This window comes from Apteryx mantelli, chromosome Z (assembly GCF_036417845.1).
Source record: "Apteryx mantelli isolate bAptMan1 chromosome Z, bAptMan1.hap1, whole genome shotgun sequence".
Lineage (NCBI taxonomy): Eukaryota > Metazoa > Chordata > Aves > Apterygiformes > Apterygidae > Apteryx > Apteryx mantelli.
The window spans coordinates 7,142,731-7,162,626 of NC_090020.1; the positions used below are offsets into that span (position 1 = coordinate 7,142,731).

Sequence of the window (19,896 nt, forward strand, 5' to 3'; positions counted from 1 at the left end):
GACATTACATTGTCTGCTTTAAGATGCCTTTAGAAGATGAAGGTTTAGAAAATATATTTAGACTATTTTGAAAATCTCCTTAGATAGGTTAGTATTGGAATATGCAGTACTATAAATGAGAATCTTTAGGAATAAAAAAAGGCTTAGTGAACCAGAATAAATTTTACAGAATATTTGGTATGTTTGCATTGAAATTTTCTGCAGTCTTTTCGATAAACACGTCCAAAATGTACACAGTTATATTCATATTACTTTTAACATTCAGTCACTGCAATAACGACTAACAACAATATGAAGGTATTTTATTCAGCTTCATCTACAGGGGTGGTTTGGATGGCCCTTATTGAATGTCAGAATTTTAAAAGCAGCCTAGAAATTGTACCAGCCTTTTGCCATGTTAGAAAGCCCCTTTGTTCTTAAAGTAGTGCTCACAAGAACAAGGGAACAAGAGTAGAAGCAAGAGGAGACTCTTTGAAAATACAGGTAGAAATTCCATCTTACTAAGTGAGAGTACTGTACATTTTCTACTGGTTTCTTGCAGTATCAATCAGTCAGCAAACACTTAAGTGCAGCTGTACTTATTTAAGTCTAGCTGAGGACAAAAAAGTCTAATTTTGTTTAGTGAAATTATGTCAGTAGTATAGTGCAAGTAAGTTGTAAACATTTTTAGTCAGTTAGCAATGCAAATTCATGCATAAATAATTAACATAAATGCAATACTCAAAGGGTTTTAATTTAACAACTTTTTTTATTCATAATTTACTGTAAATGCTTCTGAGTTTGCATGCCTTGATCATTGCTGCTAGTGATTTTATGTGCCAGTAGACCTGAGTTTAATTTACCAGTTTAACTTAAGAAATAGTAAAAGCCACTTACAAAGTGACTGCCTAGTGTTTGTTTGAAGTAAAATATGCCTTAGTTTGAAAATGATCATTTTAACTCTCTTGTTTTATTCTGATGTTTTTCCTTTTCCTTTTGAAAAAAATAAATCAACATGTTGGGATTGGAAGCCCTGAGTAGTTAAATATTTGGTAAGAATTGTTCTTGTAGATTGATCATTAAGGGTGAAATTCACTGTAGAAAAGATGATCCGGAACAAGACTATGAGCATCAAATGAGCCTCACTTAAATCTGAATCAGGATAATGTTCTTTGTATATTCTTAAGCACTTCCTTGATTCAGGGTGCGAATATCTTAACAAGAATTTTCAGTACTGGATGAATTTTACTCTGAAATGATAAATGTCTTTGTTAGAGGAATTTTGACTTTGGAGGAACAACCATACATTGATTGGTATTTACCAGGAATTCAGTTCAATACTTTTTGACTCACTAATATCAGCAAGATGTTTTTACATGAAGAATTTTAAAGGGTTGCCCACGTAAAGTTTCCTTCAATACAATATTAAAGTGATTGCCTTGTATTTAAACATTAATTATCCATCTTAAAGTAACCCAGTAAAACAATTTAAAATAGGCCAGAAAAATACCATTTTGTACCAAAGCAAGTTGCCCATCTCCACTCATCTTCACTGGCAATTTGGATTTACAGTTAATAACCAATGAGGCTGTTAAAGAAACTTTGAGTGCCTTTCAAAAACTTGGAAAATTGTGCCTGAGATGGTAAACTTTAATTAGGTTAATTCTAGAGCTACCAATCAGTAATTTTATCATCGCTCAGGGCTTTCTTACCTTCTAGGAAACTTCCTTGTTGCATTTATTTTATACTGTATTTTGTTTAAGTGCCATCATTTAAATTTCACTTAGTAAGTGGCAGATTATTCAGTCCCGCAGCACAGAAACATAATAACACTAGGAAATATTCAAACTTTTATTTTCCTGTTGACTGAATATATTATGTAAATGAGGTAAGCAACTTTTTGTAGATTGTATGTGTGAGATAATGTAATGTTCTTTTCCAGTTTTTGGACTACAGTTGAATATACTTTTTAATTATTTAAAGAAGACATCTTTACAGAATAACGTGATGGTTTTTTTGTATAATGTATTTGATTTTGTAAATACGTATTTCCTGATGTGATTTTTGTGAGAAATGCTAAATCTTTTAGTATATCATGTCCTCTCAAAATTGGCAGGAGCTAAATAATAGTTTGTGGGCAATTTGTATTGTGTACTGTACAATAACTGGGGAACTTTTATAATTATAAAAATATATATTAACTTTTAGTGTGTTGTTTAAAAAAATGACTGGAACATACTAAAGACAGTAGGATTTTTCTGAATATTTCAGACTTGAACTCAGGCTAGCTTTCTTGTGTTTTTCAAAACAAAATTGTGTCTTGTCTTTTAAAATCAATAAATTTGTTTTCTTGTTACAAACATATTTGAATTGCTTCAGTTTTTATATAGCCAGATATTTTGGATTGTGATATTATTGATTTTGAAAGAAAAAATGTTTAAATTTCTGCCTTTTAAATAAGACTGCAAATATTTTTTAGCAGTCACAGAAGTAAATAACAGTGAGTGTGTTTCAGATTGCAGAAGAAACTATTATTTTGAGGTGTCAACTCAGTTAAGTAGCCATCTATGTTTCCAATAGATACAGATTGTAGTATACTTACTAATTTGAATATCAACAATAATTTCCTATTTAGCTAGTTAACAGCTGTCAGTGAAGGGCATGCAGACTTTGGCCTCCAGGGATTATTTGTGTGAATTCATTGCCACCAAAGCCTCCTTCTGCAAGTTTTGGCATAAGTATTAAGCCTACTTCTGCAAGTTTTGCTAGAAGTATTCTGCAATAAGCTAATGCATCGGATGTTTTCACAGTTTCACAAAAAAAAAAAAAATCAACACAGAATAAAGGCTTAATCTTATCAGGCCATGTCTGTCATGGGTCTCTAACTACCAGGCACTGTTTTTTATATCAAAAAATGTAGGATGGAGAAGATCCAACAAGTAACATGTGCTAAAATATAAAAAATTACCATTGAATACCAAGATTAAAACAGATATTTCACACAAACTAGAGTAAAGCTAGAAAAGCTGCATCCTAATGCTCAGATTTATTTTGCTCAAGAAGTTCAGCTGTAAGAGTTATGATCCAGTCGTTGCTTATCCTTCCAGTTCAAATAAGGTCCAAACGCATAGCAGATGACAGTATTGGCTCTTGCAATGCATTCTACCAAACAAGACTATAAATTTTCTACCCCGGTGACCACCGGTCAGACCTGTGTTTACAGAATACCTTTAATTGGTTTGTCAATGAAGACTGAAACTTCCTATCCTAGCTGGTGAGAGTGAATGAACAATCACACACACGCGCGCGCACACACAAAAACAAGCGATCTGTAGAGGGACATCCCCCACCCCAGCTAACAGTGTCTGGCTGCATTATTCAGTTCTTTTCCAGTGACAGCGTTACCGGGAAGAGCCTGCAGTATTCAGTCTCTGTTGTTGTTAATATTAATTAAAGTGGCTTAATTAGCTAGGTAATGGTAGTTTAGTTCAGCCTCCCAAAGCACAATACAGATCCTGAAGCATGAAACATGGCAGAAATGCACTAGAAATTCATGAATACTGGGTACTATAAGACATGAGAGTAAGAAGGGTTACAAATGAAGCTGGTTCTATTACTTCTACAGGCGATTTTCTGCACAGTGTTAATAATATCAAAAAAATAAATCAAACACTATACCAAATGATTTTAAGTGTATTTAATTTGTCTTATCTACGACTTTCACTGCTGTTATGCAAAATGTCATACAGATTACAGCTATCCAATTTACATCAGTTGTTTTGTTGCATATCAAGGTCTGTGCCAAAAGCCATTTGAAATATAAAGCCAGTTGTTGTTCCACAAAGGCATTTGACTTGACTAAGGCGGGCAAGAAACCTTGATCCATTTTTGGCACCATTAACAGCATGCCAGAAACAGTTGCTATGCTGAGGTGATGCTGCTGTTCCTGATCTCATTCCAAATTTTGCTAAATCCCATTGTATGCATTCTTCCATAATAGCTGCATTACCCACACCAGTATGGCTTTTCTATTCACAAAACAAAAAGCCTCCTTAATTACAGTGTGGTGCTGCTGAGAGTTTCTTCTAAGCAATTTTGTAAGCAGAACTGTTTTACAAAGAACGAAAATCCTGCCACAACATCTACCATCTATGCTGAGTAATATACCAGTTTCAGCTTTCTTATGCTTTTCCTATTAAAATTAATTTTATTAATATAAAGTTTCTGAAAATTTGAACGGACTAAAGAAAGTATGTGGTGAAGTAGTGAAGCCATTATAGGCAAGGCTTACTGTGATGTCTGAAGCAGAAGGAACTTTTCACATTTAACACCAGATTCTGTATGTTCAAACCTACTGAGCAGGATCATAGCTGTAGTTGCTCTTTACAATAAAAGCAATGGGGCTCTGCAGACACAGTGGTCTGACTGGAAAAGACTGTGAAATACAGACCTAGTTCTGTGCTGCAGAACTTGTCATATTCTCAGGTGATTTTTATAAAGAGCAGTTCAGCTGTAGCTGGCCTGTGGTCAGGGAATGTCTGTGGAATGAATGCTACTTGATCTGTTCTAGGCTTCGAAGTCAAAGGAGAGGCTCAATAATAACCACATTGAATAGAATATATTGTAAATATATGTAATATTTTATAAATTTTAAAGATTTCTAGGTATAAAATACATACTTTAGCAATAGGTATTCAAAAAGTTAGCATTTATACTATTAGTGAAAATTCTTTCATAGCATTAATTTCATACCTACAGATATTGCTGCTTTGGTTGATAGCCAATGAAACACAAAACTGGAGTGAAGATGGTTTTCCTATTAAATAAATAAATCAATTTTGAAACAAAAATGTTGCATTCTATACACTAAAGCATTATTTCAGCAAAATGGCTTGAATAGTGGTTCCAGCCAAATTTTGCTGGAATTCATCATATGAAGGACATAATACTACGTGGTCTGAGCCACAAGCCATGAAGTTAGCACATCAGATTCTAGAATAATCCCACAGTTTACAGAGACTGATGCAAATCTGTATAGGAAAATGATCAGAAATTACAGAGGCAAAACATAATTAAAATGGATAGTCAGTTGAAGGCTTTTTTGCTTGCTGACTTGAGGTTTATGTGAAAGCCTAAAAGGAATTGTCAGAATTCCCTCTCTTCTATAGTCCGACTCACACTAGCTGAAATCACTGAAACTCTAAGGAATACTGTTTCTTCAGATGTGTTGTCGTGTTGAAGGGCTTGGTCACTAAAATTGATTTATACCTTCAGAAGACATTCTTGCCCTGCACATCTTTGACAAGGGATTGTAAAGCAGGAATTACCTCAGACCTCTTCCCTGCAAATGGAAAAAGAGGTACACATATTCGGTGCAGGCAGCAACCTTGCTCCATCACACTCGCTGCTGCAGCCAAGAACTGCTCTTACTGGAGTCACAACCGTGCAGGTGTTTGTAGGGTCTTCTTACAGGTGGAGCATGATGCTAAAGAGGAAACAGGGCTGCAAGTTGAAATTGAAGTGGAAAAAGCAGCAAAAACTATTGCCTTAAGTGAACAGGCCTTCTCTGTGGGGTGGTGTCCCCTTATAGGGGTGAGAGGTAGTAATGCTGTTGAAGACCAAGCAGTCAGTGGCACAACCCCCACTGAGGTGAGGTAGTCATCCAGTGAGGATCCTTCTGTGGAAAAGATACTTTGGTCTCCTTGTACATATTTAAACAATTTATCCCTCCAACTGTCCTTGCCACTGTCTTTTTCAGAGCACAATACCAGCTTCCTACCTATTGCTGTGCTTGGTTACTGGTGTGCCATCGGCTCAGTGTCCTTCAGGCTTTCACATCTAGAGGCAGAAGCTATCCGCATAACACTTTCCTGCATATTTGTTGCACTGCTACAACTCCTATTCTGGCTCCTGTCCCATATTTCAGTTATCTACAGATATTTTCTCCAGAGATGAATAAATGCAATCTTGCCTTACTTGTATTTATTCAAAATGTCACTGCACAGATGAATTTGATGGTCCAGAAGTCCCCATTATTTGCCTAGGGGTTAGTTCGGCAGGGGTAGAGCTGGCCTTGGGCAAAAGCAATCCAGCTCACTGTCCAAAGCATTAACTTACCGTTTGCAGGGATCTACGCACAAACTGTTACTTGACTGCATATGCAAGCTGTCTTCCTGCTTCATACAGGGGTAAGTAGCATCAGTTTTTTTCACAGAATAATGAATAGGGGATAACTTTCCTTCCTTCCGAAGGGAAGGCAGAGGGCTGCGCTACTGCGGTGACAGAACTGCCTATAGGCAAACGTATCCAGAGCATTAGTGCAAATAAATGCTCAGCAGTGAGTGTGCCTGTACTCTGGTGGCTTACGAGGCCCAGAGCAAGGCGTCTCTGTGTAGCTGGGAAAGAATCTCTTTTTGGACAATAATCCTGTTAAATACAGTCGTGGTAGCTGCACTCCCTTGCTTTCCAGACAACTAGACACAAGATAGACCAGGTCACCATTTAATTTAATTTAATAATTTAATTGCAGAGAACGGTGCTGACACGCATGTTGCAATAAAGTCTGGGAACTCAAAGAACTGAGGCCCATTTTAACTTTAAACAGCACTTTCTATCCCAGGTCGCTTTTCAAATATTCATTAAGTAAACCTCACAGTGTCTCTCTGACACAGAGGCAAACAAACAAAATTAACCTGGGAGGTTAAAAAAAAGGAAAGGGGGAGGGGAGAGGGCAAGGGAAACGTTTCCCAGCAAAACAGCGACACCTGCCGCTGGCCGCTACAGCGGCACGATGATGCTCTGACAAACCAGGCGGAGAAAGTGGGGGAAACACCAAGGAAAAACGCCGAACCGCGCGGGTTTCAGCGAAGCTCCTGGCGCAGCGCAGCCCCTGCGGCCGGCGGCGGCAGCGGCGCCTCGGCCCCGGCCCCTCGGCACCGCCGTGGGGGCTGCGCTGGCCGGGGCCGGGGCCGGGGCCGGGGCCGGGGCCGGGGCCGCCCCGCGGCGCAGCGCAGCGCAGCGGCCGGGAGGTGTCGCTGCGGGCCGGGGCCGGGGCCGGGGCCGAGGCCGAGGCCGGGGCCGGGGCCTGCGCCGCCCCTTCCGCGCCGCGCCGGGAGGCGTCTCCGCGCCGGCGGCGGCGCCCCGCACCGGGGCTGCCCGCCGCTGGCTGGGGGAGGCGGCAGAGGCAGCAGCGCCGCCGGCCGCCTCAGCGCGGCTCGCTGCCGGCGGAGATCATGGCGGCCGCGGCGCCGGGCACGCAGCCGCCGCTGCGCTACAGCGTGAAGCTGCTGCTGGTCAGCGAGGAGCAGCTGCCGGCGGGGCTGCAGCTCGCCGGCCCCGGGCAGAGCGCGCTGCAGCTGGAGGTGCAGCCGGGGGAGGAGGACGCGGACGTGACGGTGACAGACGGTTAAGTACCGCGGCGCTGCCGGCTGCCCCGCGGCCTCCGACGTGGGGGGAGCGGGTGGTCGGGGCGGGCGCGGCGCGGCGCGCGGCCGCTAACGGCCGGCGGCGGGCCGTTAACGGCCGGCGGCAGCTGAGGCGGCGCGGCGCTCTGCCCCGCCGGCTCCCCGGTGCCGGGAGGGCGCGCAGCCCCTCGGCGCTTGCTGCCCCGAGAGTTTCAGGCTGGAGCCGCCGGTCGCGTAGAGCCCCGCGCGGCCCTGCAGGGCACCGCGTTGCGCGCAGCTCTGCTCCCCTGTGCCCCGCGGCCGCGGGCTGGCGACCAGCAAGCGGGCAGCCCTTTAGTAACACGAATTTGCCTTGCGCGGGGAAAACGTAAACCAGAGCGGCAGGGTCATGTTTCCCCGTGTGTTCCTGAGCGCCGTTCAGTCTTTAACTTGGGAGGCAGACATGGGAGGTCTGTGCCGCCTCACCTGAAGCGCAAGGTCTCGGCTTCTTCCTGGCGAGTCACACGGAGGAGGCCGAACAGCAGAGCTGCAAAGAAGGGCAGGGGGCAGCTGCGTGTGCGGAGCTGCATGTCTTCGTCCTCGCCTGCCCCGCTGCCGGCTGGGCAGCGGAGGGGCGCGCTGCCCGGGGACGCCGCGTCCCCTGGGCCACTGGCACGGCCGGCCTTCACCCGCCTGCCCACGGGCAGCGCGCCCTGGCCTGGTCCCGTGTGGACACGCTCTTCTGAGGTGCGCGAGGCTGGCAAAGCGCAGGTGAAGCCTGCGTGCCCACGCTTCACTGACTGTGCCCAGATGCGTGCTGGTAGTACAGCTGTCGTGCTGCAAATAAACACCGCTTGATTCTGGGCAGAGTGAGGGAGAACGGAGGAAAAACTGAAATTGCTGTAATTATAGGAAGTGGGGGAAACGGGTGAATGAATATCAGCACCACATCCTAAGCAGATCTAGGAACCCAACTCTTGTTGTGGCTTCGATTTCTCAAAAGCCATCCGAGTAACTTCTGAAAGGATCGCCGGAAAAGATGGATTACAATCATGTATGGTTCCAGGTCAGCAATGTAAACAAACCCATTCTTACACCAGCTGATACGGTTATTTGCCTGTCAAAGCAAACAGTCATTTAAGGTATTGTTTTGTAGAGCATGAATGACAAAATTTGATCATTATCCCAGACAGGATGCACTTGGATCTTGGATTGCGTTAATTTGAAGACGGGCCTGTAGTCACTGTTGTTGTATTGGTCTTTCTCCTTGCGTATGCTCAGTTCTTCTTCCACACGTGTGAATGAAAGATCTGTGGGAAATTGAAAGTTATCAGATATTTTACTTGTGCAAACTGTCTTATCTTTTGCTTTTTATATGAAGATGTTCATGCTTCTAGCTGTGCCTTGTCACACCAGATGCATGACAGGAATCGTTTTAGTGGTAACTGGAAGTTGAGTAATGCTTGGCTATTTTTTGTATTAAATGGATGATAAAGTTTGCAAACAGCGAGATGGTATAATCTCTTCTAAATTCTGACAGTGTAATGTGTTTGTCTAGCCTTAATGTTTGCTCATTAGAGTGATCTTACTATTATTTATTTAGGCTCACCTAGAATTGACAGTTTTACTCTAAAAGGACAAGATTGTTTTCTTATAAAGCTTGGTTAGGAGTGATCAACAGAAAAATCACCACAGCATGTTGTTGTTGGTAAGACATAGGTTATATAAGCAATAAAAGAAACTGGCATAATTTGAAGTGCTAGCTTTTTTTTTTTCTTCTGTACTCACACAGAAGTGTTGAAAATTACTTTCTCTTGAGACTTTTTAGATGAACAAGTCTCCCAAAGCTATGTGCTGGCTATGTTTGGAAAAAAACAATTTAGTAATGGTGATTCTCTAAACTCATGTTGTAGGAGGATTGTTTCTTTTCTGATGATAAAGAAACAGAGCTCTTGTCTGGCCTTCCACCTGCTTTCTTTACTGATAAGGAAATACTTGTCTGGAAAGATTTTAGTGGAGAATGAAGTGTGTACTTCTTATTATATATTTTAAAGTGATAAAATAACCCCTGATCAAACTGCCTTTAACTTGCAGATCACTTAAAAATTATCCTGACTATAGAGAAATTCTTTAACTGTAGGTCTATGGTTAAATTGACAATCGAGAGGTTTTGTGCTTCACCTATCACTGCTGTATTTAGTCCTGTACTATTAATGTCTGTAATGTAATGGTACTTGAATACAGAGCTAAATACAAACATAGACTGTGCTGTCTATGGCTAGTAATCATCATGAGTTTAAAGGTAACGTGAGGCTGGATTCTGTTGTGGTTGATAAACTGCCAGATTTTTGCTCTCCTCAGTGGCAGTGGCAGTGAGAAGTCCATCATGTGCTTACTCTTTGGGCCTGATCAGGGAATGTCGTCGTTAATCCTTAATGTTTCCTATTCGTGTAGGTGTGCACTGGGATAATATAGTGCCTGAAGTCTAGGGAAACCAATCCAAGGACTTTATTCCCCAGAAAGGAGTGGAATTTCTCCAGAAGTGGAACAACTGGTCATAGGCCTAAGAGATGCAGAAACTTGCGAATAGGTGCAGGATGTTCAAGAAGGGAAAAAGAATGAAGGTTTATGCTTTAGTGGGAGACAGATCTATTTCAGCTGTGGGACAGGAGAAAAAAAGAGATTCCACAATGCAGTATAACTATATGTAGAATGGGGAAAAACATGAGACTTTGCAGAGTACAGGTGCTGAAGGCAGCAAGTGAGTACACTTCTGAATGCTGTGTAGTGGGACCAATACTGAGCGGGTGCTACAGCCCTTTGGGAGAAGTATCCATCGGGGCAGTGGTTCCTGGTGAGCTGTGAACCCAAGGAGAGCTGGAAACTCCTGCCTCTTGTGGAGGAAGAGTGTTGTCGATAAGACGGATGATCACCCGGTCCTGCTGACTTTCCATGATTGTTCTTAACCTCTGATTTGGGAATGAAAACGCAGTCTGCAAAACCACTTTAGAAAGGTTGCCAACCACTCCTGAGAGGAATTTGATCTTAGTTGAAAATATTTTCAGAGGTGTTGAACAGAAGCAGGAGAATTGCTGTTAGCAGTGACATTATGCATTGCTTTTGGAGGATGGATATTAAAAAATATAATTTATACCTGTCTTACGGAATGATGATAATAGAAATGCAGTAATCCTGGTAGGAACATTTAGCACTCCTGGGATGGAAGTAGGAAATTGGTGTTCAAGAAGTTTTCCAGTGAGACCAAGAGAAAAGCCAGGGCTGCAAACTACTTGGATCAAGGGAAGCTTAAGAGCAGATGGCCCAGGGTAGTGCAGCATGCAAATAGGATGCAAACATAGCAGTCCGGTGGCTTTTCCAGGACTGTGATACCTTTTGGATTCCCTTTCATGTGGTGATATTTGGCATGTAAACAAGCAGTGATCTTAAACTGAGGCTAGCAAAGGTCTGACTGGGGGCTTTAAACCAAAATTTGTAATGAGTCTGGAGACTTTTCCTAGCAACAGCACCTCTACTTTAATTTCATCTTATTCTTGTTTAGCTGCTTTGAATGACCATTAGCCACTGTTTCTCTGAAGTACGTTTTCCTCAGTTCCTTTGACAGCTCGGTAGGCAATTAGAGTAAGCTTCCTTACATATACTATTAGAAACATGGTGTAAACTCCTTGGAAGCTTGTACTGATTTTGGTTCCTACTGTTGATGTATTGGTGTCCTTTTTTTGTCCCTTAAAAATACCAGTGATACAAACACAGACAGGATTTAGGCTTTCAAAGAGCAAAACAGCTCCTGCTCAGAGCTATTGAAGCTTAGAATAGGAATAGCTAATAGCTAATAGTTGCAGCATCCATGTATTTCTGCATTAAAGCACAGGCTTTGTAGACATGTATATTATACCACCTGTTCACTCATTGGTTTGTTTTTCCTGAGATTACTAAGACTAATCAAATCTCTGATAACTTTTTAGGACAGGCTTCATTGCTGTCCCTGATAGTTTGTGTTGAAGGAGGGAGAAAGAGAACCAGAGAAGTTGTCACAGTATTTTTTTTTTCCTGATTCAAAGGTTACTTAAGAAAAATTAAACATCAGCCTAATAAATATGTAATTTTCTGTCTAATTGTATTCAGAATAAACACAGAGTGATCCTGTGACCGCACGGTGGGCAGGAGGGGGCCGGATAGCGGCGGACAGACACTCAAGGCTCGCGAGGGGTTAAGTGGGGTAGGTTTAATGAAGGACTCGCACTGCAGACTGTGCGGGGAGCCCCGGGAACCGCGCCGAGGGGTCGCCGATGGGAGGATGCTGGGCGCACGGGTCGGACACGCTCCCCTGCCCCCGGGGGCTGTACGCGCTGCTCCGGCTGCAGCTGCAGCCACCGCTCGAGCAGCTCTGCGCTGGGTTTGCCGGCCACCTCCTGCCTTGGTGTGCCGGCTCGCAGCAGTTCTCAGGACACAGTGCCGCGACTCACTCTTTTTTTCTTATTCATATTTACCCGCCTGTTTCCCGACTTCCCATCCCTGCTAAGAGAGGACGCCTCTGCTACCCGAGACAGCAGCGCTGCGACTCCCCCCCAGTCGCAGGTAACACCATCGCTTTAAGATGGAGGGGGCAGTTCGCAGCATCTTAACCCGTATGGTTTTGCTCATGGGGATCTGATCCGGTCCGGTAAAGTCGGGGGAGTAAATTCCGGGCACCATCCCTGGTTGCCGCAGCCGGCTTATCCCTGCTGCGATAGTAGCCCACTCAGTGAGCCCGTCACTGATGTCCGCGGGAGTCGGCCAGGTTAAACATGCCGCATTCATCAGCCACTCCATTAAGGAGGGAAAACATTTCGGCTTTGCTGCTGCAGGGTGCGGAGGGTGGCGTGCAGCCTGGGGTCCTGGGGCAGAGCCCCCATCCCATCGAGTTCCCCTCTAGGAAAATAAACCGCCTCTGCCCCATCGTCCCACAGCCTCAACAGCCGCTCTAACTAACAACCCTTCACGGGGCTGCTGCGGGTAGCGCCCCTGCCCATCCTGCTGCAGCTCCGATGCTTTAAAATCGCGAGTAGTTGCGGCCCCTCGCAGATGGGCTGCGTTCGGCCCGGTGAGCCGCTGCTCTGCCACCGGCCGGGCGGCTGCCGCCCCCTCGTGCTCGGTGTCCGACTCCGAGCTGGGGGGCTCGTCAGGGTCCTGGACGTTGCTGTCCTGAGTTTCTGGATCCCAGTCCGCTTTTTGCACCGGTGCTAGAGCTTCTCGGCTCGACCCGCAGTTGCAGTTGCAACCTCCTGGGTCAGTTGGCGAGCCTCCTTAGCGGCTGCGAGATCGCTTCCCAGCTGCCCATTTCACTGCCTTTCGCGCCGCCGGCCCTGCTTTTCCAGCTGGAGCTTGGAGACCAGCTCCACGAGCCGCTCTGGGGATCCCCCGGCTCACTCTCCAGCTCCGGCCGTGCTGCGGGGGCGATGCACCCCACCGGCTTGCGAGCCGTGGGTGCCCACCGACCTGCAGCGGCCACCCGGGAACGCGGCTCCCCACCTCCCCCTGGTCCTCTCGCCCCAAAGAGGCATCTCCGCACCGGTATCCTGCGGGCTGCGCCAAATGCGACCGCACAGTGGGCAGGAGAGGGTCAGATCCCAGCGGAGAGAGACACTCAGGGTTCATAAGGGGTTGAACAGGACAGATTTAGTGAAGGACTCGCGCTGCAGACTGCATGGGGAGCCCCAGGAACCGCGCTGAGGGGTGGCCGATGGGAGGCTGCTGGACGCACGGTTTGAACACATGGACTGGACGCACGGGCAGGACTCGACTCGTCGTTCCCAAGGGCCCCTTAAACCTACTAGAGCTGTTTCCTGAGCTCAGCTGCACTAACCTTGAGTAGCTACTGCCCGGGAAGCAGCTAGACGTTGTTGACAAAAGGGAATATGCACTCCTGACCCTGATGGGAATTCGGTCAGGGTGTAGTCTCACACGCTGGGGCTGCTACCGCGCACGCTGCCAGTCACTGACTCCTCGCCACGTCTTCCACAGGTGTTCTCACTGCAGGTGCTTCAGTGGTACCTGCTTCTGCAGACAGTTTTTGTTCTGAACACCTGTGTAGGAGCTAAGTGAAACTGGGAGGGTAGGTCTTCGTTTTGGCAAATCAGCAAAAAATCTTTTTTTGAAATTCTGCTGTTTTTCACCTTCCGTCTGCCAGGACCTGCAGTAAACTTGTTTGTTGTGTCTGAAGACAGACATAAAAATTGTGAAACTGGTCGATTTCTTTTCTCTCAAATTTGTTTATAGTTGAAAGAAGATTTGGAAGTCTATAATAAATTTGTATTTTGTTCTTTGTGTAAGTTAGGTGAGGTCAAAAAAAAGAGAAATTTGAGTCTTACATACATAAGAAAGGCTGTGGGGTAAATACTCTCCTTTAGACTTGCTATAGTTTCTTTACATGTGAGAATAAATTTTTTTTAATACTCTAATTGTTGCTGATCAGAAAGGATGAGCTTCTATCAGTAGCCTTGAATTTTGGAAGAACCAGTACAATAATTTAAGTGACTCTCCCAATGAAAGTATATTGGATTTTACCACACTTTGCATAGGTATTTAAATTTTTTTAAGATCCTTAATCATATCTTCCTAAAGAGTTGCCTATATGGTCTACTGAGTTCCAACTTTCAAGCTCTAGGAGGAATGACATCCAATTTTTGATCAAGTTGTTAATATTATATTCTTTGTTTAAAGTTGTCACTTCAGCTAAGTCAATTACACTTACAGGTAATCCTGTGCCTGATGAAGCAGAAGATCAAATGAGCTGATCACGTCTCAGATGCGGGCAAGCTGGATGGGAAGTAGGGTGTATTGACTATCTTACAGGATACTGTAGCTGCAGAGAAGCTCTGCTCCTTTTTGTCTTAATAAGTACTGGTATTAGAGTCCACATCTTTATCTGGAGTAAAATTACAAGGGAGAAATTATATAACCTTGTTGGACTCGAGGAAAATATGTTCTATTTGTGTTCCAAAATAAGGATGCTAATTAAAACTTCATAGCTTGTAAAATTCATCACTGCAGCCTAGTCCAGTTCTACCAACTCAGTGGTAGCAGAGCAGTGATGGTAGTGAGGTTCAAACATCATTGGGCTGGACTGGATACGAACCATTCACCACAAGACATAAACTCCATATATTTTTATTTGGCCCCTGCTTGGTTGCCCACATGCAGAACCTTGTAGCTGGATATACTGCTTTTTTTTTTTTCCTATCCCATACTGAGGCCATTTTTTAATCTTATACTGAGACCATTTTTTAATTTTAAAACATTAGGAGACGAAAATAAAATAATTCAGTTATGAGCTGAAGTTCAGAAGTATCAAGTTTAAATATCTTGGAAAATTTATTAATAACGTGAACTGTGAATGCTTGTTTATGTTCTAATGCTATTCATTCATGTGCATCGCACAGATAGTAGTACTATCAACAGCCCCAGTGTGATGGTAGAGGGCAATCGCTGCAAATATTCCTAAGCAGCAGAACTGCTGTGGTTTGACATTTCCTTTTTCCTTTCTTCTTGCCTTTTCCTTTTTCTTTTCGTGAAAATCTTCCTTTTCCTAGTGGAGAAAAAAAAAGTTGCTTCAGGAAGTTTAGGCAGACCACATGGATAACATTTTATAGGTATAATTCAAGTGTCTCCTGACATGGTGGTGACATGAAGACTTTTAATCATCCTTATCCACTTATTTCAACATTTCAGTGCAGCCTAAAGGATTTCAGGGGATTAAACAATATACTTAAATTTCTTTAAATTATCATGCCTATTTTAAGGCCTTTTTTGTTTATTTTACTTTTTCAAAGGGAAACTGCAGGTCTTTTCACCAGCCAGTTCTTCAAAGGGAACAGATTAGTTTGTATGAAGGAATTGTAATGTGTTTGAATAATATATGATTAGAAACAGTTAAACTGACATTTTTGTTAACTGTTTTATGTCATCATACCAAGTACTTCAATGGTTAGTTGAGTTGGTAAATTCCTAAAGTTATGTTTCACAAAGGTTCTCATATTCTCATGTGCTAGGTTCTCTCTTCCATGCAGAACTTAAAACATTTTACAATAAATAAGTAGCTTTCAGGCCAGTAATGGTTCTTTTATTCTGAAAGGGTAAGCAAGGAAAGCAAATATCAGTGTCAGTTTTGCATTTAGGGCATGCCTTATCTTTTTTATTTGATTAGCATTACTTTTTGTATTTTTATATCTATTGAATATATATGTGCACATGTATATGTACATATATGTGTGTATGTATATATAGGAAGTGATTAATATACAGAGAGATATATAAATGTATGAATCAAGAAATTCAAAGCCTCTACTCACATGAGAGTTCATAGGTTGCATCCATAATTAGCCTGAAAGAGACTAGACTGGATTCTGGATTGCTTGGGGATTTTTATTTTTTTGCTACAGCTTTGTTGTAATCTATTTATCTCTCCGTATGCTTGTATATTACACCACCACATTGCTTGTGACTGTCATGTAACAAATGTGGTGCTCTGGCTGGGGATGCGAGTATGAAATTTGAGAGACCTGGTTTCATTTCTGTGTTCTTCCATAAACTGTCTGCATCGATGATATAGCTAATCCTTTTTTTCTTTAAAAAGAGATAATATCACTTCTTGGCCATGTGGTAAAGATAAATGTTTTAAAATTAATGTTTTTAAAACCGTGAGGTGCTTGGAAACTCTGGTAAGAGGAATGGAAGCATTAGAGGTCAGTTAAGAGTAAATAGCCTGACATATCATTACTTGTGCAGGGAAGACCTTGCAATTGCCTGGGCATATCTAATCATCCTTTCCCAGTGTTTTGTCTTCTGAACCAGTTCCTTCTCTTCTGCAGATTAACTTGCAACTTATGGTATTGTTTGATGACCCTCATGCTATTACTGATTATATAGCTTTTTAGGAAAAACATCAGACTTGGACTGACTTGCAAGGTTTTGAAGGCTTATCTTGAACAAGTATGTGAGATGGCCTGCCCTTTTTGACCTAAACCTCTGAAAAAGATCCTTGAGGAAATAGGGTTAAAATCCTCAAGCCTAAATATATACTGATAACTTGAAACAGTTGGAAATATCTTTTCACAGTAATAAGTAAATAATCCTAAATGAACTGGAAGAAATTTAATGTCTCACTGAATAAAGATGCTTCTATATATTGTTACTTTGCTGCAGCTCAGTCTTAATTTAGCAAATTAAATTATGACTCTGAACATCCAATACTCATGTCAAGAAGAGATAGTATGGAATTAGGTACCATGAAGAGCTATGCATATTTTCCATGACAATGCATTTTTCTTTCTTTTTTGTCTTATGTTGTAGGTAGACAGCATACCTCAATGAAAATACCTGGCCAATCTTGTGTGTGTTTGCTTTAAATTGTTGTGCAGTACTGCCTACATATTTTAGTAAAAAATGGTTCTTTCCTGAAGAATTCACAGCCTAATTAGAGAATACAGATGAATGACAGAAGAAAGAAAAATGTGGTATCCTTGTTTTGTATTTCACAAAGCTAAGGAATAAGGAAACTTGACTTTTTTTTTTTTTTAATGTTAGCTAGAAAGTGTCAAAGTAAATGTTTAGAATGAGTTTAGGATATTTTTTAATTGAAGGAGGAGAAATTACTACCTCTGAAATAGGTTTACTTTTCTGGGTTTATTGGAGAGAGAGAAGGGAGGTTATCTGGGATTTTAAGAGCATAGGTATATTTCACAGAATTACCTAAATTACTTGCACAGAAAAAATGAATAGGTAGATGCCAAGGTGGTCTGATTCAGACCCCTCTGATATTAGTGAAAAGATCCTCACTGTCTTAAAGGGATCCTGGATCAACGCCTGCCTTATCTGTTTTTTCCAGCTGAAGCCATTTAAAGGAATCAGTGTATTGCACAGGCAACAAAACGGCAACTGAAAATTTGGATCAGAGACATGTTTTCTTATTTGTTGTACTCAGCGGTGTAGTGTACTCAGCCATACATTTTGTTGACCTGTACTTTTGTACATCAAGAGCCTCTGCTGTTTTGTGTACTGCTGATGAGTGAAGTAATTTTTTAATACACGTAAGGTTTTTTTGTAGTAGCGGTGCTATAATCCTGATCTCACAGGGCACCAGCATATGTTTCTGTTAGCATAATAACAGTCCTTTTACTAGTTGTGGTGGTTTTATAGTAATATTTTCCTGTTCTTGCTTGCAGAAAAACTGAAGCTATGTACAAATGTATTTAGATCCTGAGGTAAATAAATCTAAAAGTAAGTTATTTTCTCCGTCTTTCAAACTTTCAATAATTTTGCATGCTATCTATAAATTCATTGAAGTATCTGCATCCGCAAGCACGCTTGAAAACTGCTGGTATCCTTTTATGTTTGTTTATATAGTCAGTAGAGAGTCACTTAGTCATAAATCCTGATCCTGCAAAAATGCATACTAGTAATTTTGTCTCTGTGATTTATTGACATTGACTTCAGTTGGCAGTACACATGGGAGTAACATGGGTGGCATTACTTCTGCATGCGCTTGTGGGATCGGGTTCTTTGTACCCAGAAAACAAATCGCAACTGTTTAATAATAGACATCTGGAAAGCAAACCATCCACACTGAGGTCATGATGGGCTGATCGCAGTAGTGCCAGTCGCTTGTATGCCAGGTTCTTCTGGCAGCCAAGGAGTGACTACTAGGGAGAGGTTTTCTGCTCATTTCGCGCTGTCAAATGTGCGGGATGTTCCAAATACGAAATGGAATTTCAATGTGAACCCTAAAAGGGTTTCTAAAACTGTAGCAGAAATGCTTTATGGACATCTTAGTTTTTCTAAATACAGGCATGGTTATTTGATTTCCAAATAAGCAGGATATAAAATGTGCATGAGGTGCTGTTGGTGCGTAGAGAGAGTAATAATAGATTCAGACATACATAGGGGAAATTCCGTGGGAAGAAGTTCCAATTTTTTGGCTGGACTTAGTATCAAATCTAGAATTCTTGAATCTTTGTTATTAATTACTATGTTTTGTATATAGTACTTTGGCACTCTAAAGTACTCTTCTGTGAAGCAATTAAAATATTCCTGAAGTTGGAAAAGTGCTTCAAATATATCAGGAATAATTACAGTATGATAAGGTAATAAATTCAGATATACTTGCTGTTTTGGAAGAAGCAAAAGGGAAAGACTGAAAATTGTAGGCTACATGTCTAACTATAGGATACTGAGGTAGGGCAACACAGAATATTGATGTCCTGAAGGTTTGTTTGGGTCTTTTCTTTCTCACTTCCTTATTCCCTCTTACCACTGATTAAAAAGATAAGATGTATCTGTCTCTGTTAATAAAATTCATCAAAACTTATTATTGGGCCCAACAAGTCCTTACGTCTTGGGCAGTGACTGCAATTTCCTAATTTTAGGAAAAGAGAGATAGATCAGTCATAAAGAGAAGACTAGTTTCTTTAGATAGTCACAGATAAGAGGTTACTTATTTACTGCTCTCCTTTTATTTTTCATTATTAAAGGATGAAGATTTTAGAAAAAAAAATCTGTTTTTTAAACTCATATTTGATTATGCGTTTTATTGGCCAGTAAGAAATATTTAGGCATTAGATTGTACATTTTAGTTTAGTCCTCAGTGTAACGTGGAAGAAGCTGGTATCTCAAAGTGATAAAAATCATTTGCTGCTGCCATTTATTGCTATGCTGCATTCATTAGTACTTCAGAAAATAATGCTGCTGAGAATATTTTGCTTTTCAATCATTTTTATTATAATTTAAATGTAAATGGTACAAAAGCCATGTATCATAACTTTTTCTTGATATTTTTATGGCAGCTTATTCTTCTTAAGTTTTATCTATGTATATGTATAGCTGTAAGGTGCTGAGTCACTCAAAAATGTGTGGACATAAAATTGCCAAAACCAAGATAAAAGTGAGCATTTGATTGAAATTAGAAAAGTGGTTGCAAAAGTGAGGAAACAACTCTGTCTCCTCTTTCTGCAAATCCGGTAACTTTATACTAGTCCCTTCCTCTCTAAGATGTTTTTGTATGAAGAAGGAGATGTACAGACTCATTAAATGTCAAGCTGGGTAGACACTAATAGTGTGAAATCAGTTTACTGCTAGCAGAATGAGGCATTATGGAATGGTATTCTTGATTTTTCTCTTGATTTTCCTCTGAGTCCCTAAAAAGTATGTAAAAGTAGCTTTTACACTGCCGTTGTATTCTTTGTATCCATCCTACTTGAAAACCCAGTGCTATATTGCTGCAGTGTCTCCAACCTGCAGTGACTTGCCACAATAGTTTCCAGTTAATATTTTTTAAATTTGAAGTTAATGAAACCAGGCCAGTTTATAACAGGAAATAAACTCTGAATATTCTTTTAGAGATATTTGTGTACAACTCGTTAATACATTTCTCAGGATGGAAACACTTACAGTTTAATACATATCTAAATAAATGTTCATCTAAAAAACATACCTAATTTCTCTAAAGATTGCTGCAGTATAATTAAAACAGATCTCCTATTCT

General features: G+C 41.7%; 1 protein-coding gene across 2 annotated transcripts in view; it reads left to right on the top strand.

Moving 5' to 3' along the window:
* The first annotated feature begins 7,175 nt into the window (after positions 1–7,175).
* LOC106486914 (histone-arginine methyltransferase CARM1-like) overlaps positions 7,176–19,896 on the top strand; it is a 76,337-nt gene continuing 63,616 nt past the window's right edge. For both annotated transcript variants that reach the window (XM_067315603.1, XM_067315604.1), the window contains exon 1: positions 7,176–7,383. In XM_067315603.1, coding sequence (XP_067171704.1) covers positions 7,212–7,383 — 172 coding nt within the window. In that variant the 5' untranslated portion in view covers positions 7,176–7,211. The remainder of the gene's footprint in view (positions 7,384–19,896) is intronic.